The following is a 25,711-nucleotide window of genomic DNA, read 5'->3' on the forward strand; positions in this document are numbered from 1 at the left end:
CTAGTAATCCCCAATGAGAAGTGGGCTAAGCCATGGCTTTCGGCTGGGAGGGCCACCTTCCTTACCAAGATCAGGGTGGTGTCGGGCCATGGAGGAGCCTGGGGTTCCTGCGGGATGAACAGCTCCTGTAATCCCCTGTGAGAGACAGGCGCAGCCATGGATTTGCCCGAGAGACCTGGTCCCTGCAGGCCGGTGGTGCCAGCCAGCAAGAAGAGCCACCTAGTATGCCTGGGGAAGGACGAGCCCCACCCGCAAGGGTTTACCAGGTTTCAAGAGGTCTACCAATTCGTTTCTCAGCTTCAAGTTGTCAAAAATGTCACAAGTGACGCTTCATTCTCAAGGTCAATCCAGCACATGGGTGGGCCAAATCAAGAGAACCACGTCACCAGCCTAATTGGAATCACACCACAGACACCACCATAAGATGTAGAAAGACTCTACTTGAATAGAATTTTATCAGGCTGCATTGATGCTTTATGGGCCTTATGCATACAATGTTCTTGGGTCTGATGAAGAATGCAAGTAAAACCCTATACTTTCTTCTTTTCTAGAACACAATCTAAGGCATGTAGGAAAAGATTATTTTTTTTTGCTTTAGTAGTTCTCACAAGACTTTAAAGAGGAGTGGTTTAGTTTGTATGAAAGCAGAACAAATAGCCTATGCAACTTGGTGCAGGAAGTGTGACTGCATGGACTTCTCATGCCAGACCTCAGATCTGGGTAATCAGATACCATTCTAAGAAGGGAGTCTTCCTACTACTGAATATACAACCCCTTAATGTAAATAAGATAAGTTTACATCTTCACAAGAAAGGCTGGCGAGAAAGTAAGTTTACTGCATCAGATTTCGAAGTGGCCCAAAATCAGCACCTCAAGTAGGACGCCGTGTTTTCCTTCTGCTGCTTGTCCAACTTTAAATAACCAAAATATGTTGGGAGAAATGCAGGAATTTAATTTCAGCCATTGGTAATTAATCAAGTTTCATTCTATCATTGTGTTTTCTACTATGCTACTCCAAACAAAGACCAGTGAATACCTGCAATCTCAGACTGCTTCTATTCCAATCTGGAGAGGAAATTGTCTGGCAGTTCAGGCTAGACTGTTCAGTTTGGAGAACCAAGGATGATCTACATGTGGCTGATCTCCATCTAACGTGGCATAGTAGGTGAACAAATATGGAGGGAATGTGACTCTGAGCAATCACTAAAGGCTGTGATTAATTGTAGCATTCCTTCCATTATTTTGTTGCTTTTTGCCTAACTCTAAGACCCTCAATATTAAAGAAAGATGGTAAGCACCATGCTCAAAAGGGGTGGATGAAATAGCACTGATTATCAAACAAGTTACTTACCTTCGGCAATGCTCTTCCTGATGGATACTCTAACTGCAGATTCCTCCTCTTCTGAATATTCCCCAGGCATCAGACTGGATTCATAAACTTTTCAAGTAGAACCCCCGTGTGTTGGTAGGAGGACTTGTGCAGCTCCGCATCGGCAAAGTTTCGCTGCGGAAATAACATGGAAAACGAATATAGGCGCCACTCGCACTGTCAGTGGCTTTCTAGGCTGTCTGTGCCCCCGACACAGAACTTGTGAGAATATTGGTGGAAAGGGATCTAGTTCACAGAACTGGGAGGCTTGGTGAGAAATCTGCTGTTGGAAAGTGCGTCTAATACAGAGCGTTACAGAAGGTAAGTAAGTTGCGCTTCTGATACATACTTCTAACCACATGCTCTTCACTTTTTGAATACATACAGTAACTCTCAGGTGATCGGTCTGTGAAATGGTTCAAACAAAAAATGTTCTGCTGGACCGAGGAGTCAAAATGCCCATCTCGATGGATCAGGCTGTTCAGACAGTAAACCTTTGTGAACCTATGAAGTGATGCTCACGTAGCAGCATGGCAGATATCCAGACCAGGCACTCTGCATGCCATATAATGCTAGCACCCTTGGCTCTAGTGGAATGAGCCTGGAAGCCTTCCAGGAGCAGCTTCCTGGACAGTGCACACAAATTTTAATGCAGAGCACGATCAACCAAGAGATGATCATATTCTGCACTGGCTTGGCCTACTTCGCTCCAGCGAATCCACAAAGAATGGATTGTCCACACAATGTTCCCTAGTACAATAAATGTAAAGGTGCTTAGGTTCCAGCTGACTGAGTGTCTTCTCCTACAAGGGGCGAGATCAAGCAAAGAATGCTGATAGGGTGATGTTTTGCCTGACGTGAAAAGGAGTAATCACTTTCAGAAGAAAGAAAGCTCAAGTTCTCAGGACCAACTTGTTCGGGAAGAAGGGAAGAAAGTAGTCTATGGCAGATTGATGGAGAAGGCTTGAAGTCCACTCACCCCCTGCGCCGACGTTATGGCGATGAGTAACACTATTTTAAAAGTGAGAAGCTGTAGTGGACAGCTACACAGTGGTTCAAAAAAAGCCCACATCAGGAAGGTGAGGGCCAAATTAAGGTTGCACCGAGGTATAATCCAAGGAGTGTGGACACAAATGTTGTAAACCCTTCAAAAAACGAATCACAATGCGTGATTTAAAGAAAGAGGGCTGATCCAGCAACTGCAAAAAGGTCGAAAGAGCTGAAGAACAAGTTACTTACCTCTAGAAGTGCTTTATCTGGTAGAGATTATCTAGCCGCACATTGCTTACATCCAGGCATTTTCTGTGAGAATTACCCCTTTGTGCCGGTAGGAGGTGTCGTTTGACTCTACGTGGCATCATCGGCTGTACTGGAAGTGACATGAGCGGCGTTTATATAGGTGCCACCCCATCGCGCTGACATCAGTTTCATTTTGCAAACTTTCGACGCCAGAAGGGCGAAACCACGAAGAGAACTGACCAATGGTGCATGAAACTAGGGCCTTGAGTGGGAAACAGCCCTTCACTCGGAATACATTTGCAAAAACGGGGAGGATAGGTGTGTCAGTAAGGAATATGCAGCTAGATAGTGTCTACGAGAAAAGGCGTTACCAAATGTTAGCAACTTGTTCATCTGATAGAGACATCAAGCCGCAAATTCCTTACCTTAGAATATATACCCAAGCAATATCTCTTTACAGGTGGGTCTGCGACCAGGATTAAATTAAGAAGTCCTGAAGGACTGAATGGGCAAAGTGTCTGTCTCGGCGAACCTGACAGTCCAGGCAGTAGTGTTTCGTAAACATGTGCAGGGAAGCCCAAGTTGCTGCCGAACAGATATCCTGGACAGGTGCCAAGCGATGTTACGCATTGGTCACAGCCTTGGCTCTGGTGGAGTAAGCTCATAAACCTTTAGGAGTTTGCTTTTTGGCTTAGGCAAAGCAGATTTGGATGTAGAGTACTATCCATCGTGAGATTGTCCATTTCTGCACCACCTTTCCGTTTTTGGCTCTGACATGCCCTGCAAAGAGCTGATCGTCGACCCGGAACTCTAGGTAGAACAACAACACTTTTTTGGGGTCCAGCAGATTGAGTCTCTCCTCTTCCTTAGAGGGGTGAGGTGGAGCATAAAAAGTAGGCAGGGTGATGGACAGGCCTACATGAAAGGGAGTGACCACCCACAGTAGGAAGGATGCCCTAGTCTGATGAACCAGCTTGTCTGGGTAGATGGTAAGATAGGGAGGCTGAGATGACAGTGCCTGTAGCTCACTGACCCTCTGGGCAGATGTTATTGCCACTAGAAAGGACATTTTACAATGAGACTTCAGCACGTTGATAGTGAATCCCAGCGAGTACAGAAGGATCGCTGCAGTCTGACAATGGGAGACTAGTGTCTGGGGCGAGTCGGTCTTCAATAGCTAATCACTGGAATCCCTTACCTTTTTGGATGCGCTGCAATCACCGCCACCATTTTCGTGAACACCCGAGGGACGCTTGTAAGGCCAAAGGAGAGCACAGCAAACAAAGTGATCTTGACCTACCTTGAACTGCCCTGGTCAGGCAGGGCGGGGATGTGAAAATAAGCATCCTGTAAGTCCAGCACTACTGTCAAGTCTCATGGGTCCAGGAAAGATAAGACTTGTGCGAGCTTGAGAATTTTGAATTTCCCAGGAAGAAATTCAAATGGCACAGATCTAAAAATAAAGTAGCGGGAATAGCAACCACGTACTACTTCGGATGCCAGCACCTTCTTTAAAGCTGCCTTGGCCAAGAGACCTAACACCTCCTGACAAAGCAAGAAGAGGTGGTCTTCTGTCAGCTTGTCGAAGTAGGTGGCAAGGGAGGACGGTTGGTCACCAGGGGGAGGGAGTAGACCCTTTGGATTAGCTGCAAGCCCCAATGGTCAGATGTCATTACTTCCAGTGGTGCAGGAGAAGGCGTATCCTGCCCCCCACTGGATCCCCATGATGGCTGGAGGGCATACTAAAGGGGTTTTAGGCTGAGGTTGCTGGGGGTGTAGTGGACTGGCTTTGCCTCTGGCTGCCTGTCCCACATTGTCTGTGGAAACTGTGTCCTCAGCCTAAAAATGATGGTGCGGTTTGCTGGCCGGGTTGGCTGGGTGTGTAAAGATGATATTGGAAGCCCAGTCTGTGGCCACGAAAGGGGCGGAAGATGGACTGGGTTTGGAGAGGGGCCATGGAAAGGCCCAGGACCTGGCAATAGCTCTGCTGTCCTTGAACACCTGGTGTGCAGAGTCGGACTTCTCTCCAAACAACCAAGAACCATCAAAAGGTATGTCAAATAGAAAGGTTTGGACATTGCCCGAAAAGCCAGTAGTTCTCAGCCAGGGGTGATGCCAAATCGCCACCGACCAAGAAATCGCTCTGCCCAGCGAGTTGATCGTATCCCGGCCACAATGTATGGTGAACTTGGCAGCATCCCTTCCATCAGCAATGGCTCGGGCCTGCTCCTAGACCATGTGCAGCACTTATGCATCCGAGTCTCAGATGGTATGGGAGTATAGGCCCAAGAGGTGAGCGTTTTTCACCAAAAGCAGTGCAAGGCTGGCAGAAGAAAACATCCTCTTTCCAAAGGTATCCAGCCTTTTGGATTCCCTGTCTAGTGGAGTGGTAGGGAATGTGCCAGGATTAACTTTAGAGGCAGAGTTCTGGACCATGAAGCTCTCTGGAGTGAGGTGCTGCGGCAGGCAACTGGGGTCCCCTGAGGTGGGGCAATAGGCAATTGCCATATGCACAGGAGTCCATGTGCAGGGCTTGGACAAAGCCCCGAGTAGGACATCAGTAATGGCTTCACTCAATGGGAGCACCACCACTGTGAATGAGGCACCCTCCTCCATAGCCACGGTAGTGGGAGAGACCAGGCCAGTGTCCAAGATGGTATCCACTCTACTGTCATCCGCCAGATCCTTGTCCCATTTGACCTCAGGATCTTCAATTTGAGATCTGGAAAGGTCTGCAGACCCCTCCAGTTCTTCTCCCAATCAAGCCTCTCACAGGAATAAGGCACTGTCTGTCATGAGGAGCCTGGTCCACTGTCGGCGCCGGAGCACGCCCATCTGGCTCTGTGTCAGAGTTTGGTATGACAATGGGGATTGTGCTGTTGTCGGGCACAGGAGCTGGTGCTGGAGAAGGTGGCGGTTGCTCGACCGGTGCCACTCCGAATCCATCCACAGAGCCAAGGGGTCCAACTCCTGCCTTAGGTGGACCCCCTGGCAGAATAACAGAAGAGTACCTCCTGAGACCGAGAGGCCGGAAGGCGCTCCAGCAGGGATGGGCCACCCAAATATGCAGTGCATGGCCTAATGAAATTCACATAACTAGGCGGAGGCTGCTAGGAGGTGAGGAGACAGCCCAGGTGCAGGCTCCACCACAAAACTAGGCCCCGAATGCTGTAGCTCTCTTGTTTTGTCGGCTGACTTAGACAGACTTTGCGAAGTCGAAGATCTCTTCGACTTCTTGCTCTTCTTGTGCCAACGATCTAGACTGTGACGATGAGCTCTTGGAGTGGTTCCACAACCAATCACTGGACCTTCCACTCGATCGGGATCATTACAGTCACCGTGTCACGCGTCAAGGAGCTTGAAGGACTGTTCTTCTCAAGGTCTTCGGCTACATGGTGTGGCAACCGAAGGGGATTGGAGTTGTGGTCGCGCTCCAAGCACCAGAGGCATACCAAATGTTGGTCCGTCACCAACATCTATCAGTGACAGGCGCCACACGGCCTGACACCAGCTTTCCTAGCTGACATCCTTAACAAACCAGAAGACAAGTGTATAAAAAAAACAACAAATAACAAATTTGAAAAAAGGTCAGTCAAGAAAAACTGAGAGTAGCTCATCTATAGATGTGTGTTGACTGGTGCAGAAGAAAAGAACTATCAGCGTGCTGGGGTGTCGCCTAGATAGGCACTGCACATGTCACTTCCGGCGTGGGTGCCACCTCTACGTGGAGCCGAACGATGCCACCTACTGGCGCACAGGGGTACTAGTAACAAAAATATTTTCAGATCCAGTCCGACGCCTGGGGAATATTCTATGGTAAGGAATCTGCAGTTAGAAGTCTCTATCGAATAGGTATCCCTTAACTGTGTCCAAGGCCAGTGCTGAGCTAGGAACAACACAAAAAACATTAATTCAGATAACCTAGCTTGAAGTGGGCCATTATGCTGAGTACAGCGCTGAACCACAAACTTGTGCCAACAACAGGCAAATACTGATTTGGTTGATGGACACCTGGCTGCCAATTGAATATGCTACTTACCAGTATGCATCTGTTCTTGGCATGTAGGGCTGCTGACATTCATATCTGTGCATAGATCGCCGCCTAGTGTTGGGTCCGGATGTTTGCACGTTGTTGTCCTGAAAGAGTCTTCGAAGTATCCGGGGATAGGTGACTCCTCCCCTGGACTACAGTGCGCATGGGCATCCTCTCCATCCTTAGATTGTTTTTCGCCATTGTGGCAGTGATGGAGTAGATACAGAAAGTGATGACCATGCTTTACAGTAATTCTGAGAGCTGCAGCTGCTACAGGCGCCGGGGAGGAGGGAGGGCGATATGAATGTCAGCAGCCCTACATGCCAAGAACAGATGCATACTGGTAAGTAGCATATTCAGTTCGAGGCATGTGGGCTGCTGAATTCATATCTGTGCATAGAATAAATAGCAGTGCCCTCTCATTAGCGGCGGCTACCAGTGCCAGCTGCAGCGGTCTGAAAAAGAGTTTTGAGAACAGCCTGTCCTACAGCTGCCTGCTGTTTTGATTGCACATCTACACAATAGTGTTTGGTAAATGTATGTGTAGTGGACCAGGTGGCTGCTCTACAGATATCATGCAAAGGAATGTTTCCTAGGAAAGCCATGGAAGCCCCCAACTTACGTGTTGAGTGGGCTCGTGGGGGAATCGTTAAAGTGCGTTTAGCCTTTTGATAGCAAATTTGAATACATTTAACGATCCATCTGGCTATACCTGCTTTGGAGATAGCGTTACCTTTGTGGTGTGGGGCAAAGGCAACGAAAAGTTGTTTTGTTTTCCTAAAGGGTTTGGTCCTGTCGATATAATACATGAGAGCCCTCTTTACATCTAGTGTATGGAGTGCCCTTTCTGCGACAGTCTGTGGGTTTTGAAAGAAAACAGGCAGTTCAATAGTTTGATTCATGTGGAACTGCGATACTACCTTGGGCATGAATTTGGGGTTGGTACGTAGTACGACCCTGTTGGCGTGAACCTGTATAAATGGCTCTTGGATGGTTAGTGCCTGGAGTTCACTAACTCTTCGTAAAGAAGTTATTGCTACTAGGAAAGCTACTTTCCAGGTAAGGAATTGAATCTCGCATGAGTGTAGAGGTTCAAAGGGTGGACCCATCAGGCGTGTGAGGACCAAGTTGAGGTTCCACATTGGAGCTGGTGGGTGGCTAGGTGGAATGACTCGTTTGAGTCCTTCCAAGAATGCTTTGATGGCAGGCACTCTGAATAGAGAGAGGTGCTGCCTGGTTTGCAGATAGGCTGATATTGCGGTCAAATGGACACGTATAGAGGTGTACGCCAGATTGCATCGGTATAGGTGTAATAGGTAACAAATAATATTTTGGATGGATGCGTCTAGCGGGTTAATGTTATTATTACTGCAATAAATGACGAACCTTTTCCATTTGGCTGCATAGCAAGCTCTGGTAGTGGGTCTCCTGGCCTCCTTAATGATGTCCATACAGTCAGGTGGCAGGTTCAGGTAGCCAAACTCTAGGACTTCAGGAGCCAGATTGCCAGGTTCAGCTGTTGCGGATCTGGGTGCTGAATCTCTCCATGGTTCTGCGTTAAATGCTCGGGTTTGACCCGTAGCCTTTGATGCGGCACCACGGAAAGTTCTAGAAACGTGGTGTACCACGGCTGGCGTGCCCACGTTGGAGCAACCAGGACGAGTGTCAGTGAGTGTTGTCTGAGTTTGCGTGCCACCAGCGGTATCAGTGGTGCTGGGGGAAAAGCGTACGCAAATCTGCCGGACCAGTTCATCCATATCGCATTGCCCTGCGATTGCGGATATGGGAACCTGGCGGCAAAGCTTTGGCATTTTGCGTTTTCGCTTGTGGCGAATAGGTCTATCTCTGGATGACCCCACTGCTGGAAGTACGGTTGGAGTACTGACGGGTGTAGCTCCCACTCGTGCATCTGGTGGCTGTGTCTGCTGAGCAGATCCGCCATCTGATTGTCCTTGCCGGGGAGGTGTTTTGCCATGAGGAACATGTTCCTCTGAATGGCCCACTTCCACATGCTCTGAGCCAGATGAGACAACTGTGGAGAGTGTGTTCCTCCCTGCTTCTGTATGTAGTACATGGCGGTCATGTTGTCCGTCCGGATCAACACGACTTTGTTGCACAAGTGTACTTTGAACGCTTTCATTGCGAGGAAGATTGCCATCAATTCCAGAATGTTGATGTGCATCTTCTTTTGTTGTGTTGTCCATAGTCCCTGCACTGTGTGGTTGAGTACATGAGCTCCCCATCCCTGGAGAGACGCGTCCGCCGTCAGTATTATTTGTGGAACAGGCTCTTGGAACGGTCGGCCCTTGCAAAGGTTTTGTGGATTCCACCAATGCAGAGAGTTGTATGCCCGACCGCTCACCAACACTAGGTCTTTCAACTGTCCTTGAGCCTGATTCCACTGACGTGCTAAGCACTCCTGAAGCGGGCGCATATGTAGTCTCGCGTGTGGGACTATGAAAATGCAGGAGGCCATCATGCCTATCAACTGCATGAACACTCGCGCGGGGAGGGAGTGTTGTGGTTTGAACTTGGAAATCAGCATTTGGATGCTGTTGATTCTCACTAAATTTGGCTGAGCTGTGGCCGCCAGAGTGTCTATAGTCGCACCTAGGTACTGTTGTACATGTGCGGGCTGGAGATGGGATTTGGGGTAATTTAGTGAGAACCCCAGACTGTGAAGGAGGTGAATGGTGCGGGACATGTGGCTGGCACATTGCTGGGCTGAGTTCGCTTGAACGAGCCAGTCGTCCAGGTAAGGGTAGACGTGTATGTGCTGCCTCCGTAGATGTGCCGCCACAGTAGCTAGGCACTTTGTGAACACCCTGGGTGCTGTTGTCACGCCGAAGGGAAGGACTTTGAATTGGTAGTGCTGCCCTTGAACAGTGAACCTGAGGTATTTCTTGTGTGAGGGGTGAATGGGTATGTGGAAATACGCATCTTTGAGGTCCAGTGTGGCCAGGAAGTCTCCCTGCTTGAGCAGCGGGAGGACTTGCTGTAAAGTGAGCATGTGAAAATGCTCGGAAAGAATGTACTGGTTTAGGGGTCTCAGGTCTAAGATAGGTCTGAGCGACCCGTCCTTTTTCGGTATTAAAAAGTACAGGGAGTACACCCCCGTACCTTGCTCGTGGACGGGTACGACCTCTATTACGCCTTTTAGTAGCATACTTTGCACCTCCTGCTGTAAGAGCGTTAAGTGCTCTGAGGACATAGGACGGTTTTTTGGAGGTATTGTGGGTGGAGTTGAGGTTAATTCTAGGCAGTAACCGTATTTGACAATATCTTTGACCCACCTGTCCGTGGTGATGGAGTTCCACGTGGACAGGAACCTTTGTAGCCTTCACCCGACAGGTGTTATGTGGTCGGGAGGAAGGGAGAGGGCGTCACTGCTTGATCTTGGGGGAGGACCTGGTGTTGCCGTAGCTGCGTCCTTTGTGCTGGAGCCACGATATCCACCCCGGGTGTTTTTATCGTAGGTGCTTTGTGTGTTGCCCTTGTTGTATGTTTGCTGTGACCCCTGTCCTCTACCTGCTCCTCTATTTCCGGGGCGAGGAAAGGAGCCGCTCCGAAAGGACTGCGTTTGTAGGGCCCCCATGGACTTTGCAGTGTCTGTGTCCTTTTTGATTTTCTCTAGGGTGGTGTCAACCTCCGGCCCGAATAAGTAGTCGGGGTTGACAGGTTGGTTGAGGATGTTATTTTGTACCTCAGGTTTGAATCCGGAGATTCGCAACCAGGCGTGCCGTCGCAACATGACGCTTGTGTTTATGGCTCTGGCAGCTGTATCCGCGGCATCCAGTGCACACTTAATGGATGCATTTGTGAGCAGTTGTCCCTCCCTGATGAGGATCTCTGCACCTTCTTTGAATTGGTCAGGGAGATGTTGGAGTAGTTGCTCTAATGTGTCGTAGTGCGCTCGATCGTAGCGAGCGAGGAGCGCCTGAGTATTGGCAATGCGCCATATGTTAGCTGCCTGGGCGGCAACCCGTTTGCCGGAGGTCTCTAGCACCTTGGACTCTTTGTCCGGGGGAGGAGCATCACCTGTTGTTTGCGAGTGTGCCCTCTTGCGAGCATTCGCAACTACAATGGAATCCAGAGGTAACTGGCCTCTAATATAAGTAGGGTCCCCAGGCGCCGATCTGTATTTTTTGTCGATCCTGGGGTTTATCACTCTTGCCCTGGTGGGTTCTTTGAAGATGTCCTTTGCTGGTTTGAGGACACCCTTCAACATGGGCAGAGTCTTTATATTCCTTTCTGAGGATGCGAAAGTATCCATGAGAAAGTCGTCCTTGACGGTGTCAGAGTGAAGTTGCACACCATGATTGGCCGCAGCACGTTCAATTAGAGCGTTGAACGCGGCAGTGTCCTCTGTGGGAGATGTTTTTGCTCCATAGAGTTGCGTGTCCTGTGCATCCATAGGTGCACCTGAGTCTACAGGGTCATCCCAAGCTTGATCAGGGTCCTGTTGGCCTTCAGGGTCCATCTCTCCGGGGTAGGGGACTTGGTCACCCATGTAGTACTCCAAAACATCTGTGTCGGAGTGTGTGGGAGAGAAGGACTGTGGATCCTGGTAGGGAGAATGGAGAGGTTCGTAAAGAACTGGTTCCGAAGCCACTGGCAGCTTTCTCTTAAGCGGGATCCGGAAGGAGTCCAAAGCTGGCTCAGAAGTTATTCTCCTGTTATGGAGCATCATCCTGCCGGTGTCGGCGTCGATGAGATGTGATGGAGACGTCTCCGCAGGAGAGCGTTCGGCAGGCGTGATCGTGGTGTGGGTGACCCGTGTCCTAATTTGGAACAGTTTCGGGGCCGTGGATGGTGGCAGGCCAAAAGTAATGTTGGCCGGTGCCGAGGAGGCTGTTGGAGCTTTTATCGGCTCGGAGCCTGACGTGTCCTCGAGGACTGATTTGGTTTTGGTGCGTTGCGCAGCAACGGGTCGCACCTGGAGCGCCATCGATTCCTTTGCGCCGACCGGTTCCGTAGAGGCGGGCGTGGACTTCTTCGGCGCCGGTGAGTCATCGAGTCGAGGGGCGGTAATGGCCGTCGACGTCTTCGATGAGTGTGCCTTCGGTGGTGCTGTCGAAGCGGTGTGAGACGCAGCAGGCGGTTTGACCTTTGGGGTCGGAGCCGATTGTGTCGGTGCCGGGAGCCGAGTAGGTTTGTTGGCACCGAAGGTCTTTTTCCGTATGTCGACTCCGACGTCGGCCGCTGCAAGCTCGGCACCGAAGTCTCGTTTGGTGCGCTCGGTGCCGACGGGTTTCGCTGGCGTCGAAGGTGTGGTGGGCCTCGATCCGACCAGCGTCACTTTCGGTTTCGGTTTCAATTGAACCAATACAGCTTTTGGTTTCGGTTTCAAAGAAGGGAAACCAGCCGGTTTGGATATTAATGGCTGCCGCTGAATGTCCGAGGCCGGGCCAGAGGGCGGGGCCGAAGAACTGCGGGATAGGTCTTGGGTAAGGCCCGAAGGCGATCCCTCGACCGGAGCCATAGACTGGCGCACTGGGATATCCTCAGTCTGTACGGGTAGGCCTTGCTCGTCATCGGAGCTACTCTCTTCGGCCCCAGGGCCTCATTGTAGTCTCCTACCTCGGTGTCGTCTTCATCTCTGCGAAAGAGTCTTTCTTCGACGTCTTCCGATCCGGAGTCATGTTCGGAACCGGGATTGGAGGGTAGGTTCTCCAAGTCTTCGACATCTTCGGTGTCGGCGCTGAAGATGTCGGCCGGGGCCGGTGCCGCTTGCTGCGCCTCGAGTCTCGCTGCTCGTCGATTCCGGAGAGTCTTCTTGGATCGGAATCGGGCACAGGCCATACATGTTGATTCGTCGTGATCCGGTGAAAGGCATTTGTTGCACACCGGATGGACGTCGATGTGGGGATATTTCGCATTACACACAGGACACCGCTTGAATGGTGTCCTCGATTCCATCGTCGATGACGGGTCGATGGTTGGGTATGGGAACAGTACCGACGCGAACTAAAGGCCTTTTGGCCTAGAAAAAGTTTTTCCTAACTTGAGTCAAGATAAGCACATCCGAACCCAATGGCGGAAAAAAACAATCTGAGGATGGAGAGGATGCCCATGCGCACTGTAGTCCAGGGGAGGAGTCACCTATCCCAGGATACTTCGAAGACTCTTCCAGGACAACAACGTGCAAACATCTGGACCCAACACTAGGCGGCGATCTATGCACAGATATGAATTCAGCAGCCCACATGCCTCAAACATAGCGTCTACATCCTCAGAAGAGAGACTGAAGGCATTCAGATGTCGCCACTCAATCTCCAAGCATTGTGGAGAAGATTGTGCAGGCCCCGGTGTAGGGCCCTGCCCTGCTGCTGAGACAGAAGATCATCAAAAGAGGCGGTCTGATTAAAGGACAGATGCAAATGCCTAGGTGTCTCCTTGCCCAATCTGGTGGCACAAGGATGACTGGGGCATGGTCATTCCTGAAGGCGTACACAAATTTCAAGTTCCACTTTAGGCAGAATGTCCCTGAGGGAGCGAAGCCTAGGAAACTCCAGCATGCAAAAGTGCTGACATTACGTGTTTTCGGCAGTGGCGAACAGATCAATCCAATTTTAGGACGAGACCTTGAGCGGCCTCTGGATTTAACTGTCTTCCATGATCCACTAGGTGAATGGCAGCTGAGTTTGTCCGTCCTGTGTCCAGTGTTACCGCCACGTGGTGTACTACCAGGAAAATATCCTGGTGTTCTAGCCACTTCCAGAGGCATAGTGCCTCCTGAAACAGGGTCTACGACCCCACCCCTCCTTGTTTGTTGCAATACCACATGGTGGTGGTAGTGCCCCTGAGCACCTGCACCAGCCTCCCTTTGATGGATTTTAGAAAAGCCATCAACTCCAAGCAGACGGCCTGCAGCTCCAATGGGCAGATGTGAAGCCAGGACTCCGCTGTAGACAAGATGGCGCTGTTCTCCACTTCTTCCAAGAGGCTGTCCTGCTTAGAAGTGATGTATTAGTCTCCTCAGTTAGCTCTGCGTGCGGGAGGGAGAGGAATCTGCTACTTACCCAATCGAGGTCCACCACTGAAGTTCTTTTGCAGTCTCCTTCGTAATTTGGAAGTGATTGGAGAGGTCCCCCTGTGCGGTGCCCATAGGGACTTCTGATCCGACAGCAGAGCCTGCATATGCCACCTGGTGTGCTTGACCAACAGGTTACAGGATACAGGACGCCATCAGTGACAGCAGCCTCAGAATCATCCTCACTGAGATCCTGGACAGAGGATAAAACATCGAATTCACAGAACGGATGTCCTGGACTCTCCGTTCTGGGAGAAGGCACAAAACGACTCCGTGTCCTCCAATGAAGGGGAAAATCTCTGACGGAGTGAGATGTGACTTAGGCATATTTAGAGTGAACCACAAAAATGAAGAGGTGCAATGTAGTCTGCAGGTGGGTGATGACTGCCTGGTGCAAGCTCGGCTTCAACAATCAGTCATCGACATAGAGGAGGACTGGAACCCCTCACCTCCAAAGATGTGCTACAACCACCACCATGTCTTTCATGAACACCCGAGGGTCATCAGTGAGGCCAAAAAGGAGCAAAGAAAACTGAAAATGCTACTACACCACCATGAACTGCAGGTAGCGTCTGTGGGCCTGCAGGCCAGGGATGTGGAAATACATGTTCTGAAGGTCCAACACAACCATTCACTCTCCAGGGTCAATGGCAGACAAGACCTTTGCCAAGACGGGCATCTTGAAATTGTCCTTCCACAGGAAGCCATTGAGAGGGCGAAGATCTAAAATAGGACAAAAGCCGTCATCCTTTCGCACCAAAAAATAGCGGGAGAGAAAAAAAAAACACAGCATACTTCTGATGCTGCCACCTTCTCTATGGTTCCTTTGGCCAGAAGAGCCTGCACTTCCTGCTGCAAGATGGACAGGTGGTGCTATGTCAGTGACTGAAGATGGTGGAAGGAACAGCAAGGTGACAAGAAATGGTAGGGTGTAACCCACTGTACAATCTGTAGGACCCACTTCTCCTAAAGTATTGCCAGCCACCCTGTAAGAGTTCAGGCTAATCAACAGCCACTGCAATCAACTTGAACGCAGTTGGAGACAAAGTCAGGATGACACAGACAAGAGCAGCTACAAATCCACCCTCAGGCGCTACCAAACAGCAAATCAGAGCCACCGAATGATCCAAGTTCACTCATCACATCCACAGCCGCACCAACAGCGCCAGGGAAATCTTCAGTATAGTGAAAGAATTCACCTTTCTGGAAGCACGCTTCGTCAGTGCAACCCCCTCTCAGAACTCCTGTACCCAGCTGTCCCTATTCTTCAGCAACAAGGTCATCATCATCTATAACAACTTCAAGCCTTATCTGGACCCTTCCACCCTTGCAGCCCTCCTGTCCACTTCAACTAACACCCAGAGGACCACCATCACCACTCAAGAAACCGCACAGACAATGTAGTTCATACACTCTAGAGCACCATGTGACCCCTGCCCTCACCACATCAAAGGACTGGACCCCGCTAGCACAGCCCTCACCCTAATTCTGTACAATTCAATCCCTCATCCTACTTGACTTTTTCGCAGCCTTCAACACAGTCTTCCACCCCATCTTTATCCAGCACAAAGTCTGTCAGCCTGGTCCCCTTCCCCTTGGATACTATCAACCTTATCTGCGGTATTTCACAAAGATCCTCACTCAGCTCCACCTTGTTCAACACCTACACGACCACATTCTCCAGCATCTTCTGTGCCCATGGAATCAACATTATATCCTACGCTGACGACAATTCGCTCCAACTCTAATCTCTGATAAGATGCCAAACACCTGGACCAATTTCACCGCCTGTATGATCAAATTCACCAGATGGATGAAACCGACTGCCTCAAGGGCAACACAGACAAGAAAGGAGTAGTATTCTACGACAAAGACACCTCACTCTGGATCTCCACCAGGTGGCCTGCCAATCTTGGATTTCCAAACATTCTGACCCCCAAAAGAACCTCTGAATAGTAATCAACATCTAACTCTCCATGACTGGCCAGGTGCACGCAGTTTTTGTTTCCTGCTTCCACACACTCAAGATGCTCAAGAAGATCTTCAAATGACTCCTCACCAACACTCTCAGAAGACCTCATCATCAGCAAATTACACTTTATGCTGACATCAATATTCAACTAATCATAAAACTGCAGACCATACAAAACTCAGTGGCAGGGCTCCTCCTTAACCTCACACCCTACACTCGCATCACCCCATACCTCAAAGAGCTCCACTAGGTTCCAATCCATAAACAAGCACTAGTAAAACTCTGCATGCACACATACAAAGCCTTGCCCAACACGGATACCACATACCTAAACACAACAAACTCCCACAAACCTACCAGAAACCTCAGCTTAACCAGACTCCTACTCGCCCGCCACATACATAGAATAAGATCCAGTGGTTGTGCCACCTTCTACCTCACTCCGAAAGTCTGAAACGACCTGCCACAGCAGATCAGAGCTGCCTCCTCAGTTCTTAAATTATTGAGGAAACTGAAGGCCTGGCTCTTCACCAAGCAACAGCTCAGCCCATACTTCCCCTGCTTCAGCGCCTGGATACTTTTCTGGGTGAGTTGTGTGCTATACAAATGCACATAATATAACCAATCGTCATGAACGCGGTGTATGACCTGTATAACCGAGTCCCAGAGGCCCGAGTACAACGCCCTAAGGGGCAGCTGGTGTTAACAGAACGTGGTGCCAAAGAGTTTGATAAAAACGTGTTTCCCAACGGTTTTGAGCCGCATAGCTTCCCTGTCCAGAGGTGTGGTAGGGAATGCATTAGGGTTGACCTTGCTGGTTGAGGCCTGCAGACATATGCTTCCAGGCATTGACTGCTAAGTCAAGAGGTCCTGGTTATCCGGGCCTAGACGATGACGCTGCGCAATATGCCTGTTCACCGAGGGTTTAGCCCAAGCCTTGAGAAGGGTGCCTTTAAGGCCTTCACTGAATGGAAGCAGGGCCTCCTAATTTTGTTGTGCAGGGTGATGCACCTTAGTGAGGACATAAATCTTCACTTCAATAGTAGATAACTGCAGATTGAGAACCTCAGTTGCTTGTTGCATTAGTATGGGGGGGGGGGGGTTCGGGGGGGGGGGGAGCACTTTGTTCCATGGCAGCGTCAGGAGGCTAAACTAGCCCAGTGTCTGGTGGGGGCTCCAGACCACCTCCTGAAGGTCCTCATACCAAATGTCATCTGAGTATAGTTGAGCAAATTCATCCCCAGCATCACTTTCAGAGTCCACCCCAAATAGAGTATGAAGGGTTTTTGACAATGCTAGACTTCTTGGACGGCTAATCCATGATCTTATGGGCAGACCCATAAGTCCTGTGATTGGTCTGCCTCAGCGAGCAAGCCTGGCAGCCTCCAAGATTGTCTAAAAGGAATATGCTACTTACCAGTATGTATCTGTTCTTGGCATGTAGAGCTGCAGATCTACACACTATGCATAGATCGCCATCTGATGTTGGGCCCAGATGTTTGCACTTGTTTTTGTCCTGGAATGTCTTTGGAAGTCACGAGATAGGTGACTCCTCCTTTGGATCATAGTGTGCATGGGCATCGGCTCCATCCTCAGATTGTTTTTCGCCAGCAGGGAAATTATGGAGCTTTGTAAGAAACAGGAAAGATGCCCATGTATGCTGTATCTAAATAAGATAATACTGGAACAGATAAAGGTAGCCGGGGAGGCGGGTGGGCGTGTGTAGATCTGCAGCTCTACATGCCAAGAACAGATGCATACTGGTAAGTAGCATATTCCGTTCGAGGCACATGAGCTGCAGATTACACACTATGCATAGATTGTATAGCAGTATCCCCTCCTAGCGGCGACTACCAGTATCTGTTGCAGTAGTTTGAAATAGTGTTTTGAGTACAGTCTAGCCCACACAAGCTTGTTGTTTAGTTTGCACATCTACACAATAGTGTTTTGTGAATGTGTGTGGTGTACACCATGTAGCTGCTCTGCAGATATCATCTAAGGGAATGTTCCCTAAAAATGCCATTGAAGCCCCTATCTTTCGTGTAGAGTGGGCTTTAGGAGGAACAGATAATGTACGTTTTACTTTGTGGTAGCAAATTTGTAAGCATTTGACAATCCACCTAGCTATCCCAGATTTTGATATGGGGTTGCCATTGTGTGGTGGTGAGAAAGACACAAAAAGTTGTTTGGTCTTACGAAAGGGTTGTGTTCTCTCGATGTAGTAAAGCAATGCTCTTTTGACATCTAAGGTATGAAGATCTCTTTCTGCGACTGTTTGTGGCTGCAAGAAGAATACGGGCAGCTCCACAGATTGATTGAGGTGGAAGGTCGAAATGACTTTAGGAAGGAATTTAGGATTAGTTTGGAGAACAACCTGATTATGATGCATCTGCAGAAAGGGTTCCTGAATGGTTAGTGCTTGTAGTTCGCTAACTCTTTGTAAAGAAGTAATGGCTTCTAGGAAAGCAACTTTCCATGTTAAGAATTGTAGCTCACATTTATGTAGAGGTTCAAATGGAGGACCCATTAGTCTTGTGAGAACAATGTTTAAATTCCACACAGGTGAAGGTGGTACTCTGGGGGGATTTACTCTTTTGAGGCCCTCCATAAAGGTTTTTATGGCAGGTACTCTGAAAAGTGATAGATGTTGTCTATTTTGTAGATATGCTGCTATGGCAGCAAGATGCAGTCTAATTGAAGTGTAAGCTAAGTTGCATCTCTGGAGGTGTAGTAAATAGACAATGTGTTGGATAGACACATCTAGGGGATTGGTGTTGTTGTTATGGCAATATATCACAAAACGTTTCCCCATGGCTGCATAGCATGCTCTAGTGGTAGGCCGTCTAGCTTCTTTAATGACGTTCATACAGTCAGGGGGAAGGTTAAGGTAACTGAATTCTAGGACCTCAGGAGCCAGATCGCAAGGTTGAGCTGAGCTGGGCCTGGGTGTCTGATCTCTCCATGGTTCGGGGTTAAGAGGCATGGAGAGAGGTGTAACTTCTAGTGCTACGGAGAGTTCCAGCAATGTGGTGTACCACAGTTGTCTGGCCCAAGTTGGAGCAATTAGGATGAGAGTTAAGGAATGTTGCTGTAGTTTGCGCACCACTAGTGGAATGAGTGGGAGAGGCGGAAAAACGTATGCAAATCTGCCTGACCAGTTCATCCATATCGCATTGCCTTTGGACAATGGGTGTGGATATCTGGCGGCGAAGGTTGGGCATTTGGCGTTTGAAGAACTTGCGGATGAAGTTCCCACTCGTGGATCTGTTGTATTTGATGGCTCAACAGATAGTCTATGGTGTTTTGGACTCCTGGGACATGTTGGGCTAGGAGAAAAATGTTTTGAGGTATAGCCCACCTCCATATGTTCTGTGCTAGCTGAGAGAGCTGCAGAGTGTGTGTCCCGCCTTGTTTTTGTATGTAGTACATGGCTGTCATGTTGTCCGTGCGGATAAATGCTTTTAAGGCTAGGAATATGGCTAGTAACTCCAGGTGGTTGTTGTGTAGTAACTTTTGTTGAGGTGTCCACCTGCCCTGCATGGTGTGATGTAGTAGGTGAGCTCCCCAGCTGGAGAGCGATGCGTCCATTGTGATAACTATTTGAGGAACCGACTCTAGGAACGGTCGTCCTTCCGAAAGGATCTTGGTGTTCCACCACTGCAGAGAGCAATAAATACGACCGCCTACCAACACCAGATAGGTTAACTGACCTTGCGCCTGGTTCCATTTGCGTGTTAAGCACTCTTGGAGAGGACGCATCTGGAGTCTTGCATGAGGCACTATGAATATGCAAGAGGCCATCATCCCCATGAGTTGCATGAACACTCGAGCTGGAAGAGTGTGTTGCAGTTGGAATTTGGTGAGAAGAGCCTGCATGCTTGCTATCCTGGCGGGACTGGGATAGGCTAATGCTTTTGAGGTGTCTATTGTGGCACTGAGGTATTGTTGTGTGTGGAACGGTTGCAGATGGGACTTGGTGTGGTTTACTGTGAACCCCAGGTCGTGGAGTAGTTGGATAGTGGCGTGAGTGTGTTGTACACACTGGTTGTATGAGCTGGCTTTTATGAGCCAGTCGTCCAGATATGATGTGAATGTGCTGTCTTCTTAGGTGTGCTGCGACCACCGCTAGGCACTTGGTAAACACTTGTGGTGCTGTTGTGACTCCAAATGGGAGTACTTTGAATTGATAGTGCTGACCGTCCACTACGAATCTGAGATACTTCCTGTGAGCGGTGTGAATGGGAATGTGGAAATAGGCATCCTTGAGGTCTAGGGTAGCAAGGAAGTCGCCCTGTGAAAACAGAGGAAGGACCTGTTGGAGTGTGATCATGTGGAAATGGTCTGAGTGTATGTATAAGTTTAGGGGTCTGAGGTCTAGAATAGGCCTTAGAGAGCCGTCCTTCTTTGGTATGAGAAAATACAGGGAGTAAACTCCCTTGCTTTGTTGGTGCAGGGGAACTGGTTCTATTGCACTTTTTTGTAGGAGGGAGATAACCTCCTGCTTTAGCAGTAACAAATGTTCTTGTGACATTGGACGCTGTTTGGGTGGTATGTTTAGAGGGGTAGATGTTAGTTCAAGACAGTAACCTGATTGAATTATCTGTTACACCCACCAGTCTGAGGTGATGTTGGTCCAAACAGGAAGGAATTGTTGGAGTCTTCCCCCGACTGGAGTGGAGTGGTCTGGGGGAAGTGGAGGCAAGTCATTGGGTGGGGGTGGAGGCAGAGCGGGAGTTGTTGGTTTTGCCTCTGCCTTTATTGTTGTTCTTCCTGTAACCACCTCTTTGGTAACCTCCAGTAAAGGTGGATTGGGTGGGAGCCTTGTAAGAAGTGGAGGGGCTATCCGAGGAGTAGCCTCTGGGGGTGCTCCTGAAGGATGAGCGACGAAAGGAACGCCTGGGAGCTGGCGACTGCAAGGCTCCCATAGATTTAGCTGTGTCGGTATCCTTCTTCATTTTTTCAAGGGATACGTCAACATTAGGGCCAAATAGGTGTTGCTCATCGAATGGTTAGCAAGGCATGCCTACGCAGAAGAACACTGATGTTTATTGCCCTTGAAGTGGTATCTGCTACATCTAAGGCACAACGGATGGAGGTGTTAGTAATGGTTTTACCTTCTTGTATGAGTTCATTGGCCCTATTTTTATACCTGTCTGGGAGCTGCTGCATTATGGACTCAAGCTCATCATAATGTGCCCTGTCATACCTAGCTAACAGCGCTTGAGTATTGGCAATGCGCCATATGTTTGCCACCTGTGACGCCGTTCGTTTGCCAAAGGCGTCCAGGAGTTTAGACTCCTTATCTGGTGGTGGTGCGTCACCTGATGATTGGGAATTGGCTCTTTTTAGCGCATTGAAGACTACAAGGGAGTCTAGTTGTGCGGGGTCTTTAATGTAGGTTGGATCAGTAGGGGCAACCTTATACTTTTTTTCGATCCTACGGTTGATGACTCGAGCGCTGACCGGGTCTTTAAAGACATCTGGTGCATGCTTAATGACCCCCTTAAGCAGGGGTAAAATTGAGGTGGACTTTTGTGTGGTGTCAAAAGTGTCCATGATAAAATCTTCCTCCACGGGGTGTGTGTGTGTAGGTCAACGCTGTGGTACTGGGCAGCTCTGTGGAGGAGCTGGTTAAAGCCGATAGTGTCCTCTGGGGGGGAAGGCCTGGAGGGATAGATGTCCTCTTGTGGGATGTAAGGGATGTCTGGGATGCTATAATCATCCCAGGGGTCTGACAGCCAGTAGGACTAGGGTCCCCTAGTGGTTGATCGTCCGCACCTCCCCCTGCATCATCCGAGGTGTTATCATCATCATCATCATCTACTGGAGTAGGGGATGGTGTAGGAGAGCGGTGAGGAGGAGGAAGAGAAGAAGGGATCCTTAATGGAGAGGTAGCAAAATCTCTCTTTTTAGGTCGTGGAGCCGGTGCAGGCGAATCTAGTGGTCGCTTCTTGAAGCTAAGCATCAAGTGACCAGGCTTAGGATCCTTTACAAGAGTTTTTTGGGTAGGATCTGGGCGAAACAGTTCTTCTGTGGGAGGCAGATCCTTCAGTGCCGATGGTGTTGGTTCCGTACGCTTTTTCGGCGCCAACTCGGTAGCGGTTCTGGGTTTGGAACCGTGCGGTTTTGCAGTGTCTTTGGCTGATGGAACCTGTTTCCTCGGTTCTGAGGTCTTTTTCGGCTTCGAAGCATGGGAGTCGGGCCCTTTGGTGGCAGTTTTTTGGTCGGCTCCGAGTGTGTTGTTGAGGAGCCGGTGCCAGTCTTCGACGCCAAGTGCTTGGATGTCGAAGCAGCGGTCGGCGTGGATGAGGAAGAGGACTGCTTCTTTTTCGGTGCCTATGGATGTTTCTCGGCACCGAGGGTAGGCTGACTCGAGCCCGAGTCACCTGACGGCTTAGTAGGCTTCTTTATCGGGCCCGGAGGCGGGGCATGGGAAGCAGTCTCTCGATGTGCACCTGGGACCAAAGGTGAAGGTGTGACCGAAGCCTTTTTGGATGGAGTCGAGGGGGCGTTGGGGTCGGGGTCGACGTCTGTACTCACGACCCTCTGTGCTGGAGTGATGCCCTCGACCTCGAGTCATAGGCTTCGGAGGCACTGACGAGGCCTTCTTCGACCCGCCCCTGCTCTGGCACATAGACGACCTCTTGGAAGATGTCGTTGGGGATCGAAGAAGACGAGTGAGCCATGGTTCTTCTAGCTCGTCAGTCCCGAATAGTCTTCTTGGAGCGGAAAGAGGCGCAAGCTGGACAGTCTCTGGCCTCGTGCTCCGGTGAGAGGCAGAGGTTGCAGACCTCATGCAGATCGGTGTGGGGAAACTTCGGCCCACATCGAGGACACTTTTTGAATGGCGTCCTTTCCATGAGCCAAATGATAAGGCCCAGGTAGGCCTGAAGGCCTTAGTCGACGACCGGAATCAAAGACTTCAAAGTTGTTGAGAGTCGCGTGGATTGGAAAAATGCGATCGAGACAATACCGTCGAAAAGGGAAGGATTGCGCGTCGAAAGAAAAAAACGGTTCCGGTTCCGAACTGGAGCGCGATAAACACATCCGAGCCCGATGGCTGAAAAAAACACTCTGAGGATGGAGCCGATGCCCATGTGCACTATGATCCAAAGGAGGAGTCACCTATCTCGAGACTTCCAAAGACTTTCCAGGACAAAAACAAGTGCAAACATCCGGGCCCAACACCAGATGGCGATCTATGCATAGTGTGTAATCTGCAGCTCATATGCCTCGAACATATAATTCTAAAAAACTTCAAAGACAGGAGTGAGGAACAAAGACATTTTAATCAGAGGACGGTTTTCCCAAGACTTATGATTCCCAGATTTCTTCTGGGAGGAGTTCAAAGAAATAAAGAATGGAGAAGGGCCTGTTAGGGTTTGATGAGCTGAGCAGTTGCAGCACTCATGGTAAGTATATTGTATTCTACCTTTACTTTAAGATCACTGGGTCAACCTACTTTAGCCAGTGGCATCTTTTACTCTGGAACCTTCAACCAGTAGTTTAAGGCATTGGCAATCACATCTTGAATTAGTCCACAGGAGTACTTCAGTCTCCCTGTTTTTCTAATGACTATTTGAGTTTGCCCTTCTGTCTCCATTCTCATGCATAAGGTACTTCACCAACTGTACTACCCGAGGGATTTTACAGTCAGCAAGCAGCCCAAGAGCATTGCAGAGCGAGTACTAATAAATTCATGAAGCCTATTGTGATCTTTAAAACTAATTAAAGCTACAGATGGAAGTATCGGTATGCCTTTTGTCGGGAAGGGCAGGATACATGAAAGATTTTTAGGATAACACACGCTGTCTTCTCTTATGTCTAAATGTATTGTATATTTTTTCCACATTGAATCAGTGCTTTGAATAGTAGTTCATAAAAAAGGTAAAGAGAATTAGGCACACTGGACAAAGTGATCCTACTGATATATTAGACATTTTTGCAATTGAACACCAACTAAGCTAGAAATTCTGCTTAAGTGGGCAGGATAGCAAATGCTTGATAATAAAACACAACCTACCCCAGATGGTATTTACTGCAGCTGCCAAATCATATTCCAGATGCATTATCTTTTTTACAGTACATCCCACAAGGCACTGAACTAAGTGATGATCCTGATCTGGATGAGCAATCTTAACCCTCAGTAGCTCGCTACATTCTAGTGTCTATGAAGCACAATTAAACAGGATAAAAGAACAGAAAGATCTTCTCCAAATGAGAGACTCATTTGTGCGTGTATGTGTACAATGTTCACCTACCTACGTTTCAGGAGGACAATACAGCACCCTCCATTCTCACCAGCCTGTGCTATTCAATCCTTCGTAACACCCCTGGTGTTCATAGAGATCATCTACCCTTGTTTCAGAATGAGGGACTGTCTTCTGTCTCAGTGGCCCGAATGCCATCTGTGTTAGCAACCCAACTGTGTGTATGATGCCCATGTTTCTAGCTCTTGAGATGATAATCTACCAGTCTCAGCAGTCCTTGCACCATATAATGAGCTCCCCGTGCCCCATATGGGCATAACCATCACCTACCCTTGTTTTGGGAGGACAGTGAGGCAGTCTCCAGTCTGGGCATCCCATACTCTGATTTGCCCGGCCAGACAGCAGCTCACAAGCAGCATCCCATCACTGGCGAGACACTCTATATCCTGCAAGAGAAGCATGCAGTTATTGGCAGCACAAGTCAGCAAAAATACAACCTGGGGTGAAGTTCAGCTTTTTCAACTCCATACACTACATCTGCAGCACATCACTGTCACACTTCCTACAACATTCCCTTTCACATGCCAATGTCAAGCACCTCACATCTCACAGCAGGGATTGTTCAAAACATGTGGAAGAGCCAACACTGGAAATGGAAATGTCCAGTTTTTTTGTAGCAGTTAATAAACGTTTAGCCAGTTTCTATGGTTTTGTGTTTGCAGGTAAGGAAAGATGAATGAAATCTATAAAGTACACCAATTACCCTCAAAAGTGAGTTCAGATGTCCTGCACTCTAAGAGAGCAGCGATGACCAAATATACAGAGAATTATACAATGGGTAATGGCAGGGAAAGCTAGGATTAGAACCAAGGCCACTGTTTGACAAACTGCAGCTTGGCTATGGAGCAGGAAGTCCAGAATTAAACGAGCTCTGGCAAAGCCATAGGTCTAGCCCATACAAGAGCTATTGGCTTGCCAATATGTTTTTAGCTATGCTGTACACCAGTGTGGTTAAACATTAATGGTGTAGAGGAGAGGGAGTGGAGTGGCACAGAGTGGAATGTCGTAGAGTGGAGTGAAGTTGTGCAGAAGGAAGTGGTGCAGAGCGAAGTGGTGCAGAGCTAAGTGGTGCAGAGCTAAGTGGTGCAGAGCTAAGTGGTGCAGAGCTAAGTGGTGCAGAGCTAAGTGGTGCAGAGCTAAGTGGTGCAGAGCTAAGTGGTGCAGAGCTAAGTGGTGCAGAGCTAAGTGGTGCAGAGAGGAGTGACAGAATAAAGTAGAGTTGTGGCATAGCGTGTCGTGGCGTAAAGTGTTGTGGAGTGGAGGGGTGGGCGGCAGAAAGGAGGGGTGTGGAGGGGTGCAGAGTGGAAGGCTGCAGACTGGAGTAGAGTGTTATAGAGTAAAGTGTCATACAATGGAGTTTCGTGGACTAGGGTAGACTGTCAAAGTGGATGGTATAGAGTGAACTCGAGTAGAGTGTCGTTGAGTGGGGTAAAGTGGAGTGTCGGTGGAGTAGAGTGCCTTGGAGTGGCAAAGAGTGGAGTGAAGTATCAGAGTGGAGTGACAGAGCGGAGGGGGGAAGAGAGAAGTGAAGTGTCGTAGAGTTGGGTGATATGTTGTGTAGTGTTACAGAGTGAAGTGTCCTAGAGTGTCAAAGGATGGAATGGAGTAGAGTGGAGTAGAATGCAGCAGCGTAGAGTGGCCTAGATTGAAGCGCGATACAGTGGCATAAAGTAGAGTAGAGTGGCGCAGAGTGGGTTAGAGTGGCGCAGTGAGTTAGACTGGTGCAGAGTAGAGTGGCAAGGAGTAGAGTGTTGTGGCGCAGAGTAGAGTGTTGAAGCTTAGTGTAGAGGGGAAT

At 49.1% G+C, this 25,711-nt stretch overlaps 1 protein-coding gene across 3 annotated transcripts in view; it reads right to left on the reverse strand.

Moving 5' to 3' along the window:
- SCAP (SREBF chaperone) overlaps window positions 1-25,711 on the reverse strand; it is a 654,188-nt gene that overhangs the window by 115,452 nt on the left and 513,025 nt on the right. For all 3 annotated transcript variants that reach the window (XM_085628619.1, XM_085628621.1, XM_085628620.1), the window contains exon 16: window positions 24,187-24,302. In XM_085628619.1, the coding sequence (XP_085484745.1) occupies window positions 24,187-24,302 (116 nt within the window). The remainder of the gene's footprint in view (window positions 1-24,186; window positions 24,303-25,711) is intronic.

Source organism: Triturus cristatus, chromosome 10, assembly GCF_964204655.1.
Source record: "Triturus cristatus chromosome 10, aTriCri1.1, whole genome shotgun sequence".
NCBI classification, from domain to species: Eukaryota; Metazoa; Chordata; class Amphibia; order Caudata; family Salamandridae; genus Triturus; species Triturus cristatus.